Below are 25,670 nucleotides of genomic sequence, written 5' to 3'. Positions count from 1 at the left end.
CAGTCAGTGAGAGCTTTTGCCTTCATATATATAGACTAGCTGATATATCCAGCTTCGTCCGAGTTAATTTGCTACAGATATTTACGTGTTGTTCGCATGGAAAATTTTATGAAGTCAAGGTTATTTTAGAGTAACCAAGGTATAAAATATATATAGAGGAGCGTTAGTTTCTCCTCAGGCTGCATGTACGGATGTCCCTCTGCAGAATGTGCGACCCCTCCCATTCTCCGCATTTAAGACCTAAAGAATGCTTGTGCCAAATTTTATGCTTGTACGACACCGGGAAGTTACATTACATAGGGGTACACTTACTTTTGCAATTAGCATTGAATAATCGAGTTGTGACCCCTTTACTTTTCCTATTTAGGACCTAAAAATGGTCATGCCAAATTTAATGTTTGTGCGATGTCGGGAAGTTAAAGAATTAGCTTAGGTACATTACATAGGGGTGCCAAAACTTTTGAAATTAGCATTGAATAATCAAGTTGTGACTCCTTTACTTTTCCAATTTAAGACCTAAAGAATGGACGTGCCAAATTTCCTGTTTGTATGACAGCGGGAAGTTAGAGAATTAGATTCGGTACATTACACAGGGGTGCCAATACTTTTGCACTTAGCATGGAATAATTGAGTTGTGATCCTTCAACTTTTCCTATTTAGTATCTAAAGAATGGTTGTGCTAAATTTCATGTTTGTGCACCACTGGAAAGTTAATGAATTGGATTAGGTAAATTACATAGGGGTGCCAATACTTTTGTAATTAGCATTGAATTTTTGAATTGTGACCCCTTTACTTTTCCTATTTAGGGCCTAAAGAATGCTTTTGCCAAATTTCATGTTTGTACGACATCGGTAAGTTTGAGAATTAGTGGTGAGTCAGTCAGTGAGGGCTTTCACCTTTATATATAGAGAGTAGGTGATTTGCCCAGCCTCGCCTGAGCTAATTTGATACAAAGGTTTACCTGTTGTTGGCACAGAAAATTTTATGAAACCATGGTTACTTTCGAGGAACCAAGGAGTAAAATATGTATACATCTAGAACAGTGTTAGATTCTCCTCAGGCTGCATGTACCACACCTTCCATTCTCCTCCTTTAGGACCTAAAGAATGATCGTGCCAAATTTCACACTTGTACGACACCAGGAAGTTACATTACATAGAGTTTACTTATTTTTGCAATTAGCATTGTATAATCAAGTTGTGACTCCTTTGCTTTTCCTATTTAGGACCTAAAGAATGATTGTGCCAGATTTCACACGTGTACAACACTGCAAAGTTACATTATCTAGGGGTGCACCTACTTTTGCAATTAGCATTGAGTAATTGGGTTGAGACCCCTTTACTTTTCGTATTTAGGACCTAAAGAATGGTCGTGCCAAATTTCATGTTTGTACGGCATCAGGAAGTTACATTAAATAGGGGTGCCAATACTTTTGTACTTAGCATTGAGTCCTCAACTTGTGACACCTTTACCTTTCCTATTTAGGACCTAAAGAATGGTTGTGCCAAAATTTATGTTTGTACGACATCGGGAAGTTAAAGAATTAGTGGTGAGTCAGTCAGTAAGTGCTTTCGACTTTATAAATATACTAGCTGATATACCCGGCTTCGCCCGAGTTAATTTGGTACTGGTGTTTATCTGGTGTTCACACGGAAAATCCTATGAAGTCGTGGTTACTTTAGAGATACTGAGGAAAAACATATCTTCACCATTTTGCATAGTTCTCTGCGCTACACAGGAAACACCACGGGGAGGTAACCATGCGACGTTTCCTTTATATAAAATGACATCAGGAAGTGAGAGAATTAGATTCCATACGTAAAATATGGACGCTAATTCTTTTGCACTTAGAATTGAATAATCGAGTTGGGACCCATTAACTTTTCTTATTTATGACATAATCAATACCCGTTCCAAATTTCAAGTTTCTATGACATCGGGAAGTGAGAGAATTAGATTTTGTACGTAAAATGTGGACGCTAATTCTTTTGCGCTTACAATTGAACAATCGAGGTGGGACCCATTAACTTTTCCTATTTATGATATATTCAATGGTTATGGTAAATTTCATGTTTCTATGACATTGGGAAGTGAGAGATTTAGATTATGTACGTAAAATTTTGATGCTAATTCTTTTGCGCATAGAATTGAATAATTAAGTTGGGACCCATTAGCTTTTCCTATTTATGACATAATCAATGCTCGTGCCAAATTTCACGTTTCTATGACAACGGGAAGTGAGAGAATTAGATTCCGTAAGTAAAATTTGGTCGCTAATTCTTTCGCGCATAGAATTAAATAATCGAGTCAGTCAGTCAGGGCTTTCGTCTTAATATATATAGATATATAGTTTGCCCCCCATTCAGTCTGAATGGGAATCTGTGCAAAACAATTTGACGGAGCTCCAACCTCATTGACTGTCATAAAATGGTTCATTTTATATGAAAAATATCATGATAGAAAATTTGCACAAAATGAAAAACAGCCAACAATATTTAGGGCATTAAAGAAAATCCCTTAAAGCAGATGGAAAAGTGATTAAATACACGAGATCTCCTCCTCATTATAATTCACAAATAAGAGCTCAGAGGAGATTCTGGATGCACAACCTTTTTTAATTTTTGGATTCAGTGTATTGTTTGATTTTGCAGCTTCTTTCTCAGTAACTTGGGCAATTTTCTGTCTGATTCATCGTAGGCACAAAAAGTTACACTGCTTGTCCAGCTTTGGAGTACGTGCGGCCATATTTATCAAAGAGCGGAATTGGTGTAAAGATGGTTTGGAAGTCCTGTGGAAGAAGAAGAAATAAACAATGGAGCATTAGTTTATGATTAGGTCCAAGTTTACCAAAATTCCAAATCTTTTTTCCATTTTTTTCTGCAAAAAGTTAAATAAAAACTTCTTAGCATTTACAGTGCTAGTCAATGATGTCATGGTACATCAAAAGATGGCAAGTTTCTTTTAGAACGTTTTAAATTACTACAGAGGTTGTCTGTCACGTCCAAACAAGGATGCACTGGTTCAGTAACCGGAAATACTGCGCAGATGCACACATGGAAGACCAAGAGAAAGTGAGCTGTGAACTGGACTCATGGGCAGACAAACACAATGACTGACAAACACCCAAAACACTACCTAGCATACCTGCACACATAAACAGATGGAATAGAAATGGTACAAGGTATTTGTTCATATTTTGGCCAAGACACTTAAGCCCACAAGACCATGACAAAGGTCCCTGTTGTCTCATGGGTCCCTACTCTCACAAGATAACTTACCCCATGAATCCTGCCTGGAAGTTGGGCGATTATCCCAATAGGGATGGCCCCATGCTGGAACCTGAGGATTTAACTAGCCTTAGATGGTAAATGATCCAATCAGACAGGACGCAGTTCAGACCAACACACCATAGAATGCACACCATGCAGAGCAGGACTGTTCAGCATCCTCTAGCCAGAGGGGCTGGTATATATGAGCAGCAGACCAGTAGTGATTGGCTGGCTGGAGAACTCCACACCCAGCCAGCTCAATGATCCCACACCTGTGGCAGTGTGCTCCTGGAACCTCGTAGAACTACAGGTATCAGCAGCACAACCAAACATTGTCCCTTGATTAAATATTAACCAAAGCTTGGTTCGCACTATCGTTGTTTGCTTCTGTTGTTTGGCTCTGTCTTCAGAGTCGAAGAATAGAAAAATTGCAGGTTTCATGGTTGCCAAATGGACCCCATTTACCATTCGGCTGCAGAGAGAAATTTTTCCAGACAGAATAGTGCAGCATGCCGCGCTACTTCATCCAGATTTTATGCCGCCTTTTCACCGGAGGTTTTGAACAGAGCCTCTGATGCGACTGTGAACCGCTCTTACTCTGTTAGATCATTGAAAAGCATAAGTTTTCAACTGCATTTTTAAAAAGTATTACTACAGATGTAACGGGCCCCAAACGAGTGTTCTGCACCCCACGGCTGTGTGATGAATGTGCTGAATGTTCACTTGGCATCTTACTCTATTTGCATAGCCCATTGTGTTCTACTGATTGCTGGACTATGCAATGAACATAGGCCTGCTCCTATAACTATGTAGCATGGGCAGTCAAGATAAGAAGTAACCTATGTGTACTTACTATAATGCCCCTTTGTGTAGATGTTACTATTGTTATAGCACCTCCTGCTGTTATTTTAATTCCCTCTTAGAATGACCACCTAATGTGCTCTTAACATAAATACGGCCCCGGAACCAAGCTCCTTAGAATAAAACAGCACAAACCATCCTCAGAACATAGATGCAATAACAGAACCAAGCTCATAACATAAATACAGCCCCAGAACAAACCCAGTACCTAAATGCAGCATCAGAACTAAGTGACTGTTGTGAGGCTTCCAGTGGACTCATACATGATATTTTGTATGATGCAAACATTTTTTCCATTGGAAACTGCCTCTTTATTAGATCCCCGGCCCTTTAATGAGAGATGCTTCATCATATGGAAATTCTCAGTGACCCCGGAGTGCAGCATAAAATCACGTGACAAGTTTTCCGCGGATAAGTTTTAGCGTGAATCCACATTAGATGGGAAAATCAAGCGATTGGAGCGACTTCCAACGAGGCCGGTCATCGGTGCTAGACTAGCCGGGGTCTCACCGCCAACCGTGAGGGGGGGGGGGGTTCTTGTGTAACGGTATGGAGAGTATATTGAGAATAGAATGATCAAGGAAAACATCCAGCGAAGATGGATCCTGTGGATGAAAACAACTCATCACTGAAAGGGGTCGGAGGAGGATGTCAGGAATTGTTCTACCAACAGGCTGCACAGTCAAGAACAGCTGAATACAATTTTGGTGCTCCAACTAACATGTCTGAACTTACAACTCGCCGTACCTTATTGCAAATGGTTATAACCACAGGTAACCAGTTTCAGCGTCATTGTGTCTAAGAGAAACAGAAAGACTCCAGTGGGCAAAAGAGCGCAAAACTTGTATCACTGAGCAGCAGGAAAACATCTCCTGGTCAGATGGATGCAGATTTATGTTGCTAATGGGAGGTCAGGATTTGGTGCAAGCAGCATGAATCGCTGACCCCTTCCTGTCAGCCGGTCAGAACATGTCAGCACCGCCATCTAATCTGCAGCAACTACAAGATGCTTCCTGTCCGCAGGGGCCGGTATTCCTGCAGAACCATTTCATCACCTGGTGGAATCTACACCGGGAAGTATTGCTGCGGGTCTGAAGGCCAAAGGAGTCCAACGCTACTAGATGGGGGGGCTTTAATAAAGAGTCTGTTCAGTGTATAATGAATACATACCCTAATGTTGTATCCTCCTCCGGCCATGTCAGGGTTATTTCATAACCAAACCTCCTAGTAATGAATGATAATTATTACAATTACCATAAGGAAGGTCTTAAACTGTCCAGTTTCTCTGGCAACAGGAGCAATTGACATCAATTTCCTGATTGTTTCCAGTAATTTCAGCTAATTAATGCCCAGAAACGTAAAGTGATATTTCTTATTCTCATAAATTGCGGCGGATTATGTAATATGACTCCTAACTCACCTTGTAAATGGAACCGCTTCAATACTCTGTGCAATCCATGAGAATGACATGTTGGAGCCGTGTTCGCTTTAAGATTTGTCCGGGAGAATTAACACGCAAGCAGGAAGAAAAAGATTCCAAATAATTAGGGTGATGTCACGTTTACGGCCGGCAGATGCCGACGCCCAGTGCGAACATTAGGCCATCGCTCTGATTCTTCATGCTGGAGCCAGGAGAGGATCCAAACAGAAGGATTTAATACGAAAGACGTATTTCAGGACGGGTTGTAACTTCTAATGGTAGATCCATTGCATTGTTTAACTTTTATGAATTATTTTCCAAGGGATAGAGAAAAAAAACTGAAATTCCGCCATTGTTTTTTTAGGTTTTCTTTTACAGAGTTCACCAAACACTATAAATGAAATGCTACTTTCAGGCCTTCTTCACACGGGCAACATGATATCGCATCGGTGGAATGTTCAATACCGCTGCGGTTTCTCGCGGTGATACAGCAATTTTGTGGCACTATAAAGTTGCAAGTGGTTCTACAAAGTCTCATGACTTTGTAGCGCCACATGCAAGGATTTTCGGGGGGGGGGGGGGGGGGGCTTGAAATATAAACCCTACCCTCAAAATAAGCCCTAGCTGCAGAAAAAAATAACACATCACCTAAGAAGTGCTGTCATCTCCGGCACAGGTCTCCTCTTCACCTCTGCACGTGTCTTCTGCCAGCCCTTGCTGAATTGGAGGATCAAAATCTCCGCCTCCAGGAAGGGCTGGTTGTGAATGGTTCACGAGCGCTGTGGCTGAGCCAATCATTGTCGCTGATTGATGAACCAATCATAGCCATTCACACATTCATTGGATGGCTGTGATCGGTTCAACAAGCACTGGCTGTGATTGGCTCAGCCACGGAGCTTGTCAACCAATCACAGCCAACCCTTCCTGGAGGTGGAGATTTTGATCTTCCGATCCAGGAAGGGTTGACAGGAGACTGAAGACAAGTGTGGAGATGAAGAGGAGACTTTAGGCAAGTCCTGGGGAGCTTCAGGGGACACAGCGCCTCTTAGGTGATGTATTATTATTTTTTTAAATTTTTTTCTGCAGCTAGTTTAGGGCTTTGACAGTAGGCCTTAGGCCTCCTTCACATGGGCAACAAAGTCGCATGATTTTCATGGTTGCGACAATGCTGCAAATCGAATGTATGTGAAGCCCGTGCTTTCCTATGGGTTTCTTCAGATTTGCGAGGTTTTGTAGCATGTGACACTGCGAGTCAAAAACCTTTCGGGTTTTGTGATATGCACGTAAATTGTGAGGTTTTGTAGCCCATGTTTCCCTAAGGAGCCTGCCTCTCTGTTGCATCGCAAGAAAACACAATTTTCGTGCGGTGCAACTATGACAGTAGGAAATCCCATGTCAGGGCCCTAAATTAAGCCCTGGCTACAGGTAAAAATTGTAACAAAAAAAAAATACATCACCTAGAAGCGCTGCCCGACTCTGCTGCATCTTCTTCCTGGTCCCCAACACTGTTCTTCATCATCTCTTCTGGCCAGTTATTGAAAACTCCCCGCCTACTGGAAGCGCTTCTTCTGAATGGCTGGGAAGAAGATGCAGCGGAGCTGGACAGCGCTTCTAAAGTGACGTATTCTTTTTTAAAAAAATTTCCTAAAGCTAGGACTTATTTTCGGGGTTGGCTTCTATTTCAACCCCCCTCCTCCACCTGAAAATCCTCTCAAGTCACACGACTTTTTAGCGCCTCAAGATCGCTGTATCGCCGTGAGAAAACGCAGCAATATCGCACGGACCACCGATGCGATATTGCTGCGAATTTCTCATGGCGATGTCAACACATATAATGGTTCTCTCCTCCTGTAACATATATAAAGGTTTCCATCATGTCCTCCTCTCCCTTCTTTCCTCCTGTAACATATATAAAGGTCTCCATCATGTCCTCCCTCTCCCTTCTTTCCCCCTGTAACACATATAAGGGTTTCCATCATGTCCTCCTCTCCCTTCTCTCCTCCTGTAACATATATAAGGGTTTCCATCATGTCCTCCTCTCCCTTCTCTCCTCCTGTAACATATATAATGGTTTCCATCATGTCCTCCTCTCCCTCCTCTCCTCCTGTAACATATATAATGGTTTCCATCATGTCCTCCTCTCCCTTCTCTCCTCCTGTAACACATATAAGGGTTTCCATCATGTCCTCCTCTCCCTTCTCTCCTCCTGTAACACATATAAGGGTTTCCATCATGTCCTCCTCTCCTTTCTCTCCTCCTGTAACATATATAAGGGTTTCCATCATGCCCTCCTCTCCCTTCTCTCCTCCTGTAACATATATAAGGGTTTCCATCATGCCCTCCTCTCCCTTCTCTCCTCCTGTAACATATATAAGGGTTTCCATCATGTCCTCCTCTCCCTTCTCTCCTCCTGTAACATATATAATGGTTTCCATCATGTCCTCCTCTCCCTCCTCTCCTCCTGTAACATATATAATGGTTTCCATCATGTCCTCCTCTCCCTTCTCTCCTCCTGTAACATATATAAGGGTTTCCATCATGTCCTCCCTCTCCCTTCTCTCCTCCTGTAACATATATAATGGTTTCCATCATGTCCTTCTCTCCTGTAACATATATAAAGGTTTCCATCATGTCCTCCTCTCCCTCCTCTCCTCCTGTAACATATATAAAGGTTTCCATCATGTCTCCCTCTCCCTTCTTTCCTCCTGTAACACATATAAGGGTTTCCATCATGTCCTCCTCTCCCTTCACTCCCCCTGTAACATATATAAAGATTTCCATCATGTCCCCCTCTCCCTTCTCTCTTCCTGTAACATATATAAAGATTTCCATCATGTCCTCCTCTCCTACTGTAACATATATAAAGATTTCCATCATGTCCTCCTCTCCCTCCTCTCCTCCTGTAACATATATAAAGGTCTCCATCATGTCCTCCCTCTCCCTTCTTTCCCCCTGTAACACATATAAGGGTTTCCATCATGTCTCCCTCTCCCTTCTTTCCCCCTGTAACACATATAAGGGTTTCCATCATGTCCTCCTCTCCCTTCTCTCCCCCTGTAACACATATAAGGGTTTCCATCATGTCTCCCTCTCCCTTCTTTCCCCCTGTAACACATATAAGGGTTTCCATCATGTCCTCCCTCTCCCTTCTTTCCCCCTGTAACACATATAAGGGTTTCCATCATGTCTCCCTCTCCCTTCTTTCCCCCTGTAACACATATAAGGGTTTCCATCATGTATTCCTCTCCCTTCTCTCCTCCTGTAACATATATAAAGGTCTCCATCATGTCCTCCCTCTCCCTTCTTTCCCCCTGTAACACATATAAGGGTTTCCATCATGTCTCCCTCTCCCTTCTTTCCCCCTGTAACACATATAAGGGTTTCCATCATGTCCTCCTCTCCATTCTCTCCCCCTGTAACATATATAAAGATTTCCATCATGTCTTCCTCTCCCTCCTCTCCTCCTGTAACATATATAAAGATTTCCATCATGTCCTCCTCTCCCTCCTCTCCTCCTGTAACATATATAAAGGTCTCCATCATGTCCTCCCTCTCCCTTCTTTCCCCCTGTAACACATATAAGGGTTTCCATCATGTCTCCCTCTCCCTTCTTTCCCCCTGTAACACATATAAGGGTTTCCATCATGTCCTCCTCTCCCTTCTCTCCCCCTGTAACACATATAAGGGTTTCCATCATGTCTCCCTCTCCCTTCTTTCCCCCTGTAACACATATAAGGGTTTCCATCATGTCCTCCCTCTCCCTTCTTTCCCCCTGTAACACATATAAGGGTTTCCATCATGTCTCCCTCTCCCTTCTTTCCCCCTGTAACACATATAAGGGTTTCCATCATGTATTCCTCTCCCTTCTCTCCTCTTGTAACATATATAAAGGTCTCCATCATGTCTCCCTCTCCCTTCTTTCCCCCTGTAACACATATAAGGGTTTCCATCATGTCCTCCTCTCCATTCTCTCCCCCTGTAACATATATAAAGATTCCCATCATGTCTTCCTCTCCCTCCTCTCCTCCTGTAACATATATAAAGATTTCCATCATGTCCTCCTCTCCCTCCTCTCCTCCTGTAACATATATAAAGGTCTCCATCATGTCCTCCCTCTCCCTTCTTTCCCCCTGAAACACATATAAGGGTTTCCATCATGTCCTCCTCTCCCTTCTCTCTTCCTGTAACATATATAAAGATTTCCATCATGTCCTCCTCTCCCTCCTCTCCTACTGTAACATATATAAAGGTTTCCATCATGTCCTCCTCTCCTTTCTCTCCTCCTGTAACATATATAAAGGTCTCCATCATGTCCCCCTCTCCCTTCTTTCCCCCTGTAACACATATAAGGGTTTCCATCATGTCTCCCTCTCCCTTCTTTCCCCCTGTAACACATATAAGGGTTTCCATCATGTCTCCCTCTCCCTCCTCTCCTCCTGTAACATATATGAAGGTTTCCATCATGTCCTCCTCTCCCTTCTCTCCTCCTGTAACATATATAAAGATTTCCATCATGTCTTCCTCTCCCTCCTCTCCTCCTGTAACATATATAAAGGTCTCCATCATGTCCTCCCTCTCCCTTCTTTCCCCTGAAACACATATAAGGGTTTCCATCATGTCCCCCTCTCCCTTCTCTCCTCCTGTAACATATATAAAGGTTTCCATCATGTCCCCCTCTCCCTTCTCTCCTCCTGTAACATATATAAAGGTTTCCATCATGTCCTCCTCTCCCTTCTCTCCTCCTGTAACATATATAAGGGTTTCCACCATGTCCGCCTCTCCCTTTTCTCCTCATGTAACATATATAAAGGTTTCCATCATGTCCTCCTCATCCTTCTTTCCTCCTGTAACATATATAAAGGTTTCCATCATGTCTTCCTCTCCCTCCTCTCCTCCTGTAACATATATAAAGGTCTCCATCATGTCCTCCCTCTCCCTTCTTTCCCCTGAAACACATATAAGGGTTTCCATCATGTCCCCCTCTCCCTTCTCTCCTCCTGTAACATATATAGAGGTTTCCATCATGTCCCCCTCTCCCTTCTCTCCTTCTGTAACATATATAAAGATTTCCATCATGTTCTCCTCTCCCTTCTCTCCTCCTATAACATATAGAAAGGTCTCAATGATGTCCCTTTCTCCATTCTTTCATCCAGGCTATACAGATTAAGTTATTTAAGTCTTTCCAGATACGTTTTGTTCTTGACACCTTCCATTATTTTAGTAGCCCGTCTTTGGACTGTTTTTATCAATGTCTTTTTGTGGATGAGTTCTCCAGAACTAAACACAGCATTCCAGACATGGTCTCAGCAGAGTTCTCTGCAGCAGGATCACAATCTCTCTCTTTCTATGGGTTACATCTTAGTTATGTCACTGAGCATTCAACTTGCTTTACTACTTTCTTAGATAAAAAAATGGAAAAATATAAAACCACAAAAAGACATAAAAAAACCAAAAAGCCACAAAAACACGTATGACAACATGTGTAATGGAGTCCATGTGACTCGCCCTAGAAGGATTATCATTCTGCAAACACTTCCACATTTTGTATTTTAAGGTTTTATGAAAAATGGAATATCTAACATTTTTCTAGAGCCCGTTGTATTTTTTGCATAATGAGCTTTATTAAGTAAATTCTGTATATATTTATGAACCATCAGATTATAAAAATATTCTGGATTACTGGATAACCATAATAAAGTACATAGCGCTCACTAGCAAGAGTACAGAACCCTCAAAATGTACATTTTTCTTTCATTTTAAATTGCAAGACTTTTACAATAATTTCCGCATATACTTTATCGCGGCCTCTCCCTGTATATCCACATTTACTGCAGAAACTACCGTTTTACTTTTCTTTTTTGAAACTAAATCAGACAAATTTCATTAGTGACTTTTTGATCAGAAAAAAAAAGAAATTAGAAACCAGGAAACTGACATTTCCCGTATAGAAACCGTGATTTCAGGACCCCCTGAAGAATAAAAAATGATGACTTCTAAGGAGCATTTAAACTTTTCAAAATTTGTCAAGATTCCCAAGTCTCACATGTACAGAAAGAAGCAATCACCTAAAAGGGAAATGGGAGAATTGCGAGCGCCAACAAAAATGTTAATTTATACAACTTAATTAAATGTATGCGCTATACGCCATAATGGAGCAATCAACCGATTCTACAGGAAAAAAAATATATACATAAAATCCAAAAAGAATTTTAAAAAAGATTAAAAAACCTGGAAGATGAGCAGCGCTACATATAGGATATACAAAGGCTGCAAATCTAATGAAGAACTTTTCTCTTTCCTTCCAGCTAATGTCTTAAGGGATATATAAAGTTAGAAAACTATATGTGAACTCTCTCTTTTCCCGATGCCCTTGGATCAGTAATGATAAATGCAAGTGGTGGAACAGCAGTGTTGACCTCATCCTCTCAGCGTTGGAGAGAATCTTAATATTTTTACTTATGCTAGGTTTTCATTGTACGACTTGCCCCCGTTTCCATGGCAACTGAGGGCCTTACGGTATACTCTAACTGGAGTCCTCACATTACGGCCACCCAGGAGGATGATTTTGTCTACAATTTATAGCACAAAACAGCTGGTAATTATGTGTCAGAGCATATGTTGATGAGAAGGCCAAATACACATTTAAAGATTTAGCATCAAAGTTGGTGGCATTTCCTGAAAGCTTATGTGCTGAGAAAAGTACGGTCTGGGTAATTAATAAAAAGTTATTTTCAACCAAAAACAAGAAAAGTTAACATAAAAAGAAATTTGTAAAATTTACTTTGATGTGGAAGTTATGTATATTTAAAGATGTGACCCAAAGTATGTCTGGTGGCACAAGAGATTCCAAACATTTCAGCAGAGGTCCGCCTGCTCTCCATTGGTTTCCTGGTCCCTAATTCATTTCTGGTTCATCCTCTATAATTCATTTATGATGTTTATGAATTATCATCTAAATGTTTCTGGGTCATCATCTACAAAGTTTTCGAGTTATCATCTAGAAATGTTTGAGTCATAATCTACAATTCATCTTCAATGTACATGATGATTTAGAAACATTGTTGATGATGACCCAGAAACGCTGGAGATAAATTGTAGGTGGTAACATCATCAGCAACATTTCCTCCCTAAGGAGAAAAGATAGCGTTCCTGACCCCCGTCCCATGCCTCTCGCTGGCCAAGCCAGAAACCTACTGCACACTGATGAGGGGCAAGCACCCCGAAACAGCTGTCTGTGTATGGATTCTGGCTCGGCTTTCAGTTCCCAGTCTTTGTTACAAGGCAGGTAGCCAGCTCAAGGTTGGCTCAGCCTTCCGTCCTTCTGAGGTTCACTATTATTACCGGGGCCGATAGAGGGAACACTACTACTACTGAGGCCACTTTGGGGGTCACTATTACCACTGAGGCCACTGTGGGGGTCACAAATACTACTGAGGCCAATATAGTGGTCACTATCACTACGGTACTGAGGCCACTGTTCGGAGTCCCTAATAATACTGAGGCCACTGTGGGGGTCACTGTTACTATTGGAGCTACTATGTGGGCCACTATTATTACTGAGCCAAATATAGAGGTAACTTACTACTGAAGCCACAGTGGTGGTCACTATTACTACTGGGGCCATTGTGGGGCTCACTATTACTACTGGGGACAATATAGGGAATAATATCACTATTGAGGCCACTGTGGGGGGGTCGCTATTACTACAGGGGCCAATGTAGGGGACACTATTACTACTGAGGCTACTGTGGGGGTTACTTCTACTACTGGGTCTAATATAGGGGGCACTATTACTACTGAGGCCTCTGAAGGGTTAATATTACTACTGGGTCCAATATAGGGGACACTATTACTACTGGGGCTACTGTAGGGGTCACTATTAGTACTGAGGCCAATATAGGGGGACACTATTACTACTAGGGACAATAAAAGGGACACTATTGCTCCTGGGGCTGATATAGGGGACACTAGTACTACTGGGGCCACTGTGGGGGTTACTATTACTACTGGGGCCAATATCCGGATCACTATTACTAATGGGACCAATATAGGGGACACTTACTACTGAGGCCACTGCTGGGGTCACTTTTACTACTGAAGCCACTGTGGGGGTCACTATTGTAACTGAGGCCACTGTGGGGGTCACTATTACTACTGTAGCCACTGTGAGGGTCACTATTTCTACTGAAGCCACTGTGGGGGTCACTATTACTACTGAGGCCACTGCGGTGGTCACTATTATTACTGAGGCCATTTTTATAACGAAGGAGGTAAAAATCATGTCATAACGTGTTGGCACTTTGCAATAAATAGGTGAGTTTTGGGTTTCAGTTTGGGCACTCAGTCTCTAAATGGTTCACCATCACTGCTATAGCAAGACTGAGCACAGCAACAAGACACAAGGTAGTTATATGGCATCAGCTAAGTCTCTCCCAGGCAAATATTTCAAAGCAGACTTGGGTTTCAAGATGTTCAAGCTCTTTTGAAGCAAAAAGAAACGTGCAACACTGAGATCTGTACATGCATTGGTCAGCTAAGGAAACTACATCATGCTGACTTCCCTTCGAAATTGGAAGATGTTCAGCAGTGCCTTCAGCTCAGAACAGGTAGAAGCCGGTGAGACCCAGGTGGCATGGTGAAGATCAGTACAATAATGAGTGTCTGAAGGCAGTAGTGAAACATGGTGGAGATGGGTACAATAATGAGTATATGCAGGCAGCAATGAAGCATGTTGGAGAGCGGTACAATAATGAGTGTCTGCAGGCAGCAGTGAAGCATGGTGGAGATCAGTACAATAATGAGTGTCTGCAGGCAGCAGTGAAGAATAATGGAGAGCGGTACAATGATGAGTGTCTGCAGGCAGCAGTGAAGCATAGTGGAGAGCGGTACAAGTGTCTGCAGGGAGCAGTGAAGCATGGTGGAGAGTGGTATAATAGGGAGTGTCTGCAGGCAGCAGTGAAGCATGGTGAAGAGCGGTACAATAATGAGCGTCTGCAGACAGCAGTGAAGCGTGGTGGAGAGCGGTACAATAATGAGTGCCTGTAGGCAGCAGTGAAGAATAATGGAGAGCGGTACAATGATGAGTGTCTGCAGGCAGCAGTGAAGCATAGTGGAGAGCGGTACAAGTGTCTGCAGGGAGCAGTGAAGCATGGTGGAGAGTGGTATAATAGGGAGTGTCTGCAGGCAGCAGTGAAGCATGGTGAAGAGCGGTACAATAATGAGCGTCTGCAGACAGCAGTGAAGCATGGTGGAGATCAGTACAATAATGAGTGTCTGCAGGCAGCAGTGAAGAATAATGGAGAGCGGTACAATGATGAGTGTCTGCAGGCAGCAGTGAAGCATAGTGGAGAGCGGTACAAGTGTCTGCAGGGAGAGTGAAGCATGGTGGAGAGCTGTATAATAGTGAGTGTCTGCAGACAGCAGTGAAGCATAGTGGAGAGCGGTACAATAAAGAGTGTCTGCAGGCAGCAGTGAAGCATGGTGGGGAGCGGAACAATAATGAGTGTCTGCAGGCAGCAGTTTTGGCTACATTCCAGCAGAGTTGGGGATTTGGTCAGGATGAATAGTTCCCCGTAATGCTGAGAAGTACAGGCAGATATTTATCCCTCATGTAATACCATCAGAGAGGCCTCTCATTGGCTCCAAATTTATTCTGCAGCAGACATCAACCCCCAACATCCAGCAATGTCATTAAGAACTATCTTCAGTGTAGAGAAGAACAAGGAGTTCTGAAAGTGCTGATTTGGCGCCCAAGGAGCCCTAAACTTATCATCATCCAGTGTATCTGGGGTTACATGAAGAGACAGAAGGGTTGAAGCGAGCCGACATCCACAGATCTGTGCTCAGTTCTCCAAGAACAACCTCTCTGCCAAGTCCCTTCAAAAACTGGGTGTAAGTGTCCTTAGAAGAACTGCTGCTGTTTTGAGGGCAAAAAGCGGTCACACCGAATACTAATGTGGCTTATATTTGTCTTTTGTTCAGTCACTTTGCATTTGGTTGATTGACAAAAATAAACTATTAACCCTATTTTTGAATGAATTCTTAATTGGCAACAGTTTTTCCACACCTGCCTAAAACTTTTTGCACAGTGCTGTATATTGTTTCATTAGACCCAGAATAACCTTCATGCATCATTAAAATTAGTGGGGAATAGAACTGTCGTTGAAGGTGTATCCTGTTGTCAGACCAGCAATACATGAATGGCTATTTTATTAGAACCCCCAGCTCTGTATTACAACCCCCAGACCTTTGTTAGAGCTCCCTGCCCCCTTATTAGAGCCCCCATCCCTCTTATGACTGACATTCCCCTGTATGGTAATTCTCCCCGTGACCCGGAGCATAAAATCACATGACAAGTTTTCCGTGGATCAGTTTCAGTGTGAATCCACATTAGATGGAAGATCCAGCGATCGGAGCGACTTCCAACGAGGCCGGTCATCGGTGCTGGACTAGCCGGGGGCTCACTGCCAACCGTGGTTTTTTTTCTCATGTAACGGTGTGGAGAGTATATCGAGAATGGAAGGATCGAGGAAAACATCCAGCGGAAGGGGATCCTGCGAATGGAAAAAACTCATCACTGAAAGGGGTCGGAGGAGGATGTCAGGAATCGTTCTGACCAACAGGCTGCACAGTCAGCTGAATACAACGCTGGAGCTCCAACTAACGTGTCCGAACGCACAACTCGTCGTTCCTCCGCACGGATGGTATAACAGCGGGTGACCAGTTCCAGCGCCATTGTGTCTAAGAGAAGCAGAAAGACTCCAGCGGGCAAAAGAGCACAAAACTTGTATCACTGAGCAGCGGAAAAACATCTCCTGGTCAGGTGGATGCAGATTTCTGTGGCTGATGGGAGGTCAGAATTTGGTGCAAGCAGCATGAATCGCTGACCCCTTCCTGTCAGCCGGTCAGAACATGTCAGCACCGCCATCTAATCTGCAGCAACTACAAGAAGCTTCCTGTCCGCAGGGGCCGATACTTCTGCAAATCAATTTAATCACCGAGTATAATCTACATTATGACGAAATTCTACAGTTCCGAAGGCCAAAGGAAATCCAACGTGCTTCTAGCTGGGAGCTCTAATAAAGTGGCCATTCGGTGTATATTTATCTCTACGAGGCCGGCTTGTCACAAAGTGGTGCTCAGCGTACTTTGATGGCAGTTTACTTGGATTTGTCCAAGCGGTTTGAATAAATGTGACCACTGACCTCGAGCTTGTACCTTATCGACTCTCCACCATAACACTGTAAATGGAAATCTCGTTGACTCACTTGACAAGTCTGGCAAAAATTGCTGAGCTGTGCAGCCACAGCGAGAAGCATCCTCGGCTTTAACTCTTTGTTGCAAAACACATTAGATATATTAATGCCGCCGGGTGACAGTTATGCCTACTACAATCATTTTTTTTGACCTAACACAGATTTTATTCCAATCGCCAAGAGACCACTAAGCTACCCTAAAAGAGATTGATTGATCTACCCCTAGGTTTTGGTCGGGGGCAAACTTTTCTTACAACTGAAACCAATTAGTGGGCTTGGCACTTGTAGAGCAAAATGTAGGTCAGCTGCGAGTAATAAAAACGTATTGACTTTTCTTCTGTCTGTAAGCAGCACGAAAGGGGTTCTGTGGCCTTGTCTTACATGAATAGAGCGCCATTAATTTCACTTATTTCAAGTAGCGATGTCAGCCACTAATGCTTCTTTTGCACTTTTCACACAAAGTACATTGACACCATCGCTGGCCCCGATGAAACAAGTTTAAAATATTTCAGCCATCCAAAGCACTCGGCGCCAATAATTCTTCATTCACAGACACTCTTATGCATTGTCCATAAGGCGGTAGAATAATTGTAGTCCGGACAATTAACTGGGATTGCTTTAGCTTTTTTCTGTCACTCATATAAAAAGAGGCAAAAGAGATACAATGTGGCAGAGCTTCACGGATTGTGCATCAGGAAGCTGAAAATGATGATATGTATCAAATCAACATGAAACAGTGAGTCCCGTAATCACATGAGCTCAGGCGCTGGAGAGAAGCTGGTAGAGTTATAAATGCTCCCCCATTTTTGATCTCTAGTTATCGTGTGTCTGAGCTTCAGTATGTTATGATGTAAGTCATTATTAAATAAGACAAATCATATATATATATTTTATCTTATAATATCACTTTTTACCAGCCTGTAGTTCCCTGTCTGAAAGCTTTGTGTAAATTTTCAGGAACATGGGCGTAGGTAGCTACAGGCCAAAGTGCAAGAGTTCAGCACTGTCACTACTTGGTTGGAACCGTGCCCTTTTGTAGTAATAGAGCCCCCTCCCATGCCCTTAGAGTTTCCTGTGTAGTAATAGAGCCCCCCTGTGTAGTAATAAAGCCCCCCTGTGTAGTAATAGAGCCCAAGTGCAGTAATAAAGCTCGCTGTGTAAGAAAGGCCCACTGCAGTAATAGAGCCCCCTATGTAGTAATAGAGCCACCCTGGCTCTTCATCCATCCAAGACATTTGCACATTAACACTTCCTTCCTGCTCCATCACACAAGAACGCGGTACTCATCCTGGCTGTTATGCTACCCATTCTCGGGCTATCCAATGCTCAGGAGAAGATACTAAACAGGAGGAGGGGAAGGAGATGTTCTCCACTGAGGTACCATTGCAGCCAACATCTTCTTGGCTCACTCCCTCCTGTTGCTGCTGCCGCGGTTGATCGCTGTCCAGACTCCTTTCCTTCATGCCCTTCCCAGCTCCCAATCTCTTAAGGGGCCAGAGCACATCCTGCTAATTATTCCCCAATCTATCCCCACGTATTCGTGGCTATATCAGGCATCCTCCATCCTGAAGTGGATGCCTAAGCAATCTGGTCCCCCCTGTTGTTTAAACTGATCAGTAGTTTCTGTGCTTTCCTGGGTTCCTACTTGTTTCTGACATCTCCATCCCAGACCTCCCCTACGTTTATTGGACTCCTATCTGCCAGCTGCCTTCCCCGACTCTGACTGTTTATTGTATTGCCCCTCTTCTTCCGGGCCTAACCTCTTGCTTGCTCCCCATAGTGAAGTTTATGCCGCCTGCCTTGACCTTGGCTACATCTCCTGGTTTCATCTCAAGTCACACCCTCAAGTACTGCACCTCGGTCTTGTGTAGCGTTTGATGCCACATAACTGAGGTCACTTCTCATACTAAAGGCCTGGGGACTCCAGATCCCAACTGGTGGGGTGGAGGGGTGAAAACTGGGGTACTCCAGGTGCAGCCTCCATATTTAGCCCAAAGACAAATTTCAAATAAATCTGACCATGTTGGAATATTTTTGTAATGACGGCAAAGTCACTTCCAGCTTTTGCCCCTGCAAGGAAACCTTAAAGACAACAGGCAGTTTCCGGGTGCGGTCATATCAAGATGCCCTGGATCCCATATTTACAGAGCTATTCTAGAAGCATAGCACCAGAACCCTCCATAGGGAACGGCATGTAAAGCGTTACCATGGACTAGCAGCTGCACACAACATCCCAGCAGTGAATGCACTGCGATGGGGCTCGGAGCGTCAGACTGTCAGTGAGTGGAAGCAAGTGTTGTGGACAGATGAATTACAGGACACCATCTTCTGATCAGATGGCGGCACTTGGGTGTGGCAGTAGCCTGGAGAGCGGTTTCTACGTGACTGCATCGTCCCAACAGTGAAGTTTGGAGGAGGTTCTGTTTCGATGTAGGGAATGTTTCTGCTGGGAAGGACTAGGACTATTGGTTATAGTAAAGTCCACATTAATGGGTACAAAGACATCCCGGACAATGTGGCATCACCTCCCCTGTGGTAATACTCTGGTATAGCTCCGTGTCTCCACCAACATGACCGACCACCATGTCATACGGCACGCAGTGTTGAGGCTTGGTTTGCGAAGCAGAACATCTGCAAACTTCATTGGCCATCCCAAAATCCAGCACTCAAACCCATCAAGCACCTTTGGGACAAACTAGACCGTTGTATCCGTGTGCCCAACACACCCATCATCCCCTGCATCACTATCTGAAGCTCTGCTCAAGAAATGGAGACGAGTCCCCCCACATATCTATGAAAAATTGGTGGAAAGCAGCCACGGAGGGTTACTGCAGTCATTGAGGCCAAAGATGGCCTAGCAACGGATGGAAAAACAGGAATACAATCAAATTTAATCACCTTCTATGTGCGTCCCAATACTTATGCCAACATAGTGTAATTAAAATCTCATCCGCTTTGGTGCTATTTAATATGCCCACAATCTATAGTATTTTGGTTGGATATGCGGTCGTATTAAAGTGCCACCGTAGCCTCCGACTGCTCATTAGTCGGGTGAAGCTGGTCTTTAGTTTCATCATGAAAGGGAATTCTAAATAAACTGCTGTGATACTATAAAACAACAATGAGATTAGAAGTGCAGGAAGCCTCTGACTGCGCCAACGAGCCGCGTGGAAGCGTTAACTCTACGGATTTATTCGGCACGGTGTAATTTACTATCATTGAGTGGCTAACCTGAATTTTCTGAACGCAAAGCATGTAATTCAGCACGACCTTACAATTTACATTTACATTAATGACCTATGAATTTATCCGGAATATATATCATGCTAATTAGCTGCTGGTAACGAACGACGTATCGCAAGTGCTGCAAACTAGCGAAAGTGCATCCTGTGAAATATGTCACATGCGAAGTGTTTTACTAAACAAGCTCATCTATCCCCCCACATTACGCTCCACCAGTTGACTTGTAATCCTCAGTACACAACTAATTGGGATTTTATGACTCTGTTTATGTATTTTAAGTAGGGATTTTTTTGTAAAACAAAAACGCATTAAAGGTCACAACGTGGGGACGACGTCAGTCAAATATTAGTCAGCAAAGGGGCTTTGTACTTCCAGGTAAGTCTGTGAGTTCATGGGAATAATTAAAGGGGTTGTCTCATGAGGTCAACCCCCGTCCGTATGCCTTAATAAGCCATATACAGTAGACGTCAGAAGGTGGTCCCCCATTCGGGTCTCCCATCTATCAGCCAGAAGGGAGACTTGCTCTGCAAGAGCTGCTTCTATCCCTCGAGTGACCAATTCTGTGAATGGTTGCCATGTAGTATGAGATTTTTATTGTTGCTGCTTCTCCATTTGTTGTGGGTGCCAAGAGACGGACCTACTGAGATCAGCTGTACAGTGTTAAAGGGGTTTACCAAAACAGACTTTTATCAACTATCCATAGGGTAAGTGATAAAAGTCTGATCAGTGGAAGCTCACCACTAAGACCCCCACCAATTCAGAGAACAGGGGTCCCGTGTCCGACTGTCCTCCCCACTGTGGGCTCAGTGCATGTGCAGCTCCATTCATTTCCAATGGGACTACCGGGGATAGTTGAGCGCTTGTAGTTGGCTATTTCCGCTAGCCCACTGAAACTAATGCAGGTGTGCCAAACATGGGCAACTGCGCTGCATTCAATCTGCACATCACTGTAGGTGGCTGCAGTGAGCTCACAGTGACAAGAAGAGGGGGACATGGGATCCCAGTTCTTAAGATCGGTGGGGGTCTCAGCAGTGAAACTCCCAACTATCAGACCTTTATCACTTATATTTTGGATGGGTGATACAAATCTATTTGGTATTGCCCTTCAGATTTCTGCTGTAGATCTACAGCTACCACTGCCATGGACCAGCATGTGGAGTAACCCAATTCAGTGGGGCCAATCCATGTGTGGCTACCCAACGTGGAAACAGCACTGAATCCATGTCAACAAGTGACAAGTCGCAAAACTTTTTGCTATGATGTGGATTTCAAAACCGCGTGGAGAAACACTAGTGGAATATGAACCACGGTGCGGTTCCCCATTTGTAATCAATGGGGTGTGGGTTTTGGCAAGGAATCCTTGTCAGAATCCGCATGAAAATGATGTTGTGTGGAGATCCACTTGTAAACCTTTGGTTCAACTCTATTTAAAAACGTAGTTATAATACCCAAATGGAGTGTCAACCCCGTCTAACTAAACTAAAGGTGTTTTGCAATGATTGTAAGGGGATTGCTGGTGATTATAATTTCCTCACTGGTCTCGAGAATGGGAGTCCTGATAGTCCCCACATGAAGTGGTGGTCGAGAGCTTGAACTCAGCTATCCCCAGCAGTTCCACTGAAATCAATGGAATGGTGGTGCACATGTTCAACCAGCACTCCAGTCATGCAAAGACCTCCATTCTCAAGATGCCAGTGGTCTACCCCCACTGAACAGAAAGTTAGCCTCTATGCACAGGATAACCTTCAATTATGGCATAACCCCTTTAAACTAAAAATTCTTTAAAAAATCCTCCTTTATAAGTCTCTACCATGAAAAGCGGGAGAATGACAAGATAACCGGCTATGGCAAAAGGAAGGATGACACCATAATCTGCCATGAACATAGTGAGAATGACACCATGAACTGCTATGACATGCAAAGGCAAGCAAGAAGACCCCCAAAGCTGAGCACTTGGTGTTGGCCTCGGACATGGGTTGATGTTTAGGGAACAATTTTCTATTTTTGCCTAGAGTTTAATGTTGAGCTAAATTTTTGGAACTCTGTCAACGCTTCAAACTAATCCGAGAACGTCAACTCAACCAAACCAAGCTTGAAACGTTCTGACCAGAGTTTTCGAAGATGTGCTTGGCCAATCGCAGAAAGCACAAATCAGGCAGATTTTTTTTTTTTACCGAATGATAGACTGCGCTCTTTGGTCCGCTGAGCCATCTGTTAGGGCTATCAAACTCATTGTGTTTAGCTGCTTCTGGGATTTCAACCATCCAGACCACAAAGCGTGTTTCACGAGGCTCCCATGCACCTCCAGTCTCCGGTAATCATGATTCATAAACATATACATGGATATACTTTACTGCTGCCTTTTTATGGGATTAGAAGCTATATATCACCTTTCCACCTCCCATCCTTTTATGAGTTGATCAGCTGATAAGGGCAATAACACTTTTTGAGATTATTTTTTTCATTTTTTTTTTTTTATAAACTCAACTTTGCGAGCGCCGTCCTGCGAATGTAATATTTCAAAAAAACAGTCTAAGCTTTGGGGAGAAAAGCAATTACAGAAACAGCATTAAAAATGCCAGGCACTCGGCAGAAGCAATTCTGGATCAGTTTAAAAAAGTGATTGATGAAAGTGTAATCCGAGCTGAAGGAACAGTTTCGCGACAAGCTGTGACCAGTCCCCACACTTCATTAGCTGCCATAATTAGCCTGGTGTTTCAATTTGTCAGAACTGGTAGGGACAATTTTGCTCGAAATGCAAACATCAAAAAACAGGGTCCCTCAGTCTTCAAAAAGGGGATGATGGGAGTCCCCCTCCCTCCTCGTCTATGTTAAATAAAAGATTAATTGCAGCTGATGGGCGGCTGTGTTGTGATTGTCATTCTGTCTTGGCGCATTACTTGCAGCATTAGGAGATAGACAAGCTGACGCGACACTGCTCAATCAAGTCGTTAGGACTGGAGGAGTCCGACTAATATTCAGCTTGTTGGGATCTCGAGCTTTATAGGGTGATTGATTTCTTTCAGTCGGACTCTTTTAGAGTGAACGGTGATACCTCTACTAAACACCTGCCAGATCGCCCAGGTAGAGTACACAGGTAAGGAAATACCGCAGCCTGATGTACTGAAACCCCCCAGCTAGAGGTGCGGTCCACGGCAGGTTTGGGATCCAAGAGAGTCGCTGGACACGTCCGGAGCCAATACTCTCAGCACTGGCTATGGGAACGGGTGGAAAGAATGCCCAGTTGCAGGGATGATGGGGCAGGCATTGATGCAGTGTGGTAAAGCAGTACCAGATATGGCCTCTAGAGGTCTCTATAACAGTGATTCGGCAGAGAAACGGTGCCTCGTGTTGTTAATTAAGCGGTACTTGAGGAGGTTTGGTAAAAGGGAGGTGATTCCCTCAGCAGCCAGCTTGAGGCTTCTTGGTAGGACAGGTGTGAACACAGACGGTGAGAGGAGAAGCTCTCTGGACTTCAACCCAAGAGTGGGCAAATAGGCTGTGTTTATGTGAATGCTAAAGCAATGAGTTGTGGTATTACATAGTAACATAGTATGCTAGACTGAAAGAAGACAATGTCCGTCCAGTTCAGCCTCTTTCCACCCCACTTGTTGATCCAGAGGAAGGCAAAAAAAAACCCCAATGAGGTAGAAGCCAATTTACGGGGAAAAATTCCTTCCTGACTCCATAATGGCAATCAGAATAATCCCTTGAGCAACATTGGAGATCAACAACCCTTCTGGTTAGGCCAAATAGAGAGGTCTACAGATTATGCATGGTTAGCGGTCAGACAACAGTGTGAAGTGCAATAACACTGGCAGGTGCCAGACTCCACAGACGTTCCAGCGGTAAAGTGTCTTTCTGAGAGTGTCGTCATCATCAAGAGGGGAAGAGATCCTGAGCAGTGACTAACCCCCTATTGTCCGGTACCGGACTCCGACTGGGCCACATGCTTGGAACAATTTTAATGAAGAAAAACAAAGTCCAACTTCAGGAACAAAATATTTGTCCACAATTGGGTCATTAATTCTGGGCAACAGCGGGCAGCTAACAGGCAGCTAACGGGCAGCTAACAGGCAGCTAACAGGCAGCTAACGGGCAGCTAACAGGCAGCTAACGGGCAGCTAACGGGCAGCTATCGGGAAGCTAATGGGCAGCTAACAGGCAGCTAACGGGAAGCTAACGGGCAGCTAACAGGCAGCTAACGGGAAGCTAACGGGCAGCTAACAGGCAGCTAACGGAGAATGTTTTCGCTTCAAAATAACCGGACATCTGTCTGCTCTTTAGCAGCAAGTTATTTGTCGCCGTCACAATGCCCGCACATGGTGGTGACACTCCAAGGGATTCTTCCCATTTACACAAATTCTTGTTGCCTCACACCCTGCTCCAACAGAGCTCCTCCTTTTAGAATTGCAGCCGCCCTATCTCCTTTTGGCGGTAACCGCCTCTGCGCTCGCTCAATCCACTATCACAGAAATGCATCGCAACTATTTTTCTCTAGAACTATTGCACCATAGCTAAAGAAAAATCCCTCTCCTGGGGCGCAAGTTTATAACCATCGACCACTCTACAGGACAAGATGTAGCAGGTGACTTGCCAATGTCACATACGATCTTTAACCCCTTATGGACCAAGTGCGGTAAATATACGGTGCTTGCTCCTGGGCTTTAAACCCTGCCTATAGCAAAAATATGGCGGTATTAAAGCCTCTGCTCCTGCACTCAAGCAGGAGTAGGTTGGGTCCTCGGCTTTTAGTCACAGCCAAGGACCCTGAGGAGAAGGGAGAAGCGGTTTTTAAATGCTTCTACCTTCTCCTTTCCAGGATACATAGTGCTCAATGAGAGTTATATACTAAAAGTGACTGCTATACGCTAAAAAAGGTTACAGCAGAGCTGCAGGGTCCTCGAAGACCCTGATCAGCTCTGCCAGTGACTATTGTCACTCTAAGGGATGTTTCCCCTGTAACTAGGGCTCCTGGATGTGGCTCCTATGGATGCCCCAGCTACAGTGGAAAAGTGTGATATTTAAAAAAATGACAACATGAACGCCCCCCAAAGGTTGTAATGGGGGGGTCACAGATGGTAAGAAACATTGTTACACAAAAAGTTAAAAAAATTACAGAATAAAATAAAAATATGTACATAAAAAGGAGAATGACCCAAAGCCGACACCAACCAAAACCATCGCCGTATACACCCTGTAATACAAAACCATACATATTATATATAAAATGTCTGAAACAAAATGAGGAACCCGTTCCAATACTTTATTTCAGCATAAGGGCTTTTATCCACTAGCGTTTTTTTTGGTGCATTTTTTTTCCAGATGTCAATGGGACTTTCTAATGTTAAATCGCATCGCACAAAAATCGCAGAAACGCAAACTTGCGATTTTTGTGCGATGCAATTTGACCATTAGAAAGTCCCACTGACAATCGTGTAAAAAAAACGCACAAGAAAAACGCAAGTGTGCCGGAGCCCTAAGGCCTCATGTCCACGGGGAAAATCGGGCCCGCTACGGATTCTACATGTAGAATCTGCAGCGGGTCCCTCCTGCCCCGCGGACATGAGCGCTGAAAATAACAATAAATAAGAATTTACCTATCCGTAGCGGGCGGCGAA

The 25,670-nt window shown here is 43.8% G+C and overlaps 1 protein-coding gene across 2 annotated transcripts in view; it reads right to left on the bottom strand.

Moving 5' to 3' along the window:
* Nucleotides 1–2,595: 2,595 nt before the first annotated feature.
* SPATA17 (spermatogenesis associated 17) overlaps nucleotides 2,596–25,670 on the bottom strand; it is a 190,903-nt gene continuing 167,828 nt past the window's right edge. For both annotated transcript variants that reach the window (XM_066595077.1, XM_066595078.1), the window contains one exon: nucleotides 2,596–2,789. In XM_066595077.1, the coding sequence (XP_066451174.1) occupies nucleotides 2,709–2,789 (81 nt within the window). In that variant the 3' untranslated portion in view covers nucleotides 2,596–2,708. The remainder of the gene's footprint in view (nucleotides 2,790–25,670) is intronic.

Source organism: Eleutherodactylus coqui, chromosome 3 (genome assembly GCF_035609145.1).
Source record: "Eleutherodactylus coqui strain aEleCoq1 chromosome 3, aEleCoq1.hap1, whole genome shotgun sequence".
Classification (NCBI taxonomy): domain Eukaryota; kingdom Metazoa; phylum Chordata; class Amphibia; order Anura; family Eleutherodactylidae; genus Eleutherodactylus; species Eleutherodactylus coqui.
This window is presented reverse-complemented; position numbering and strand designations above follow the sequence as displayed.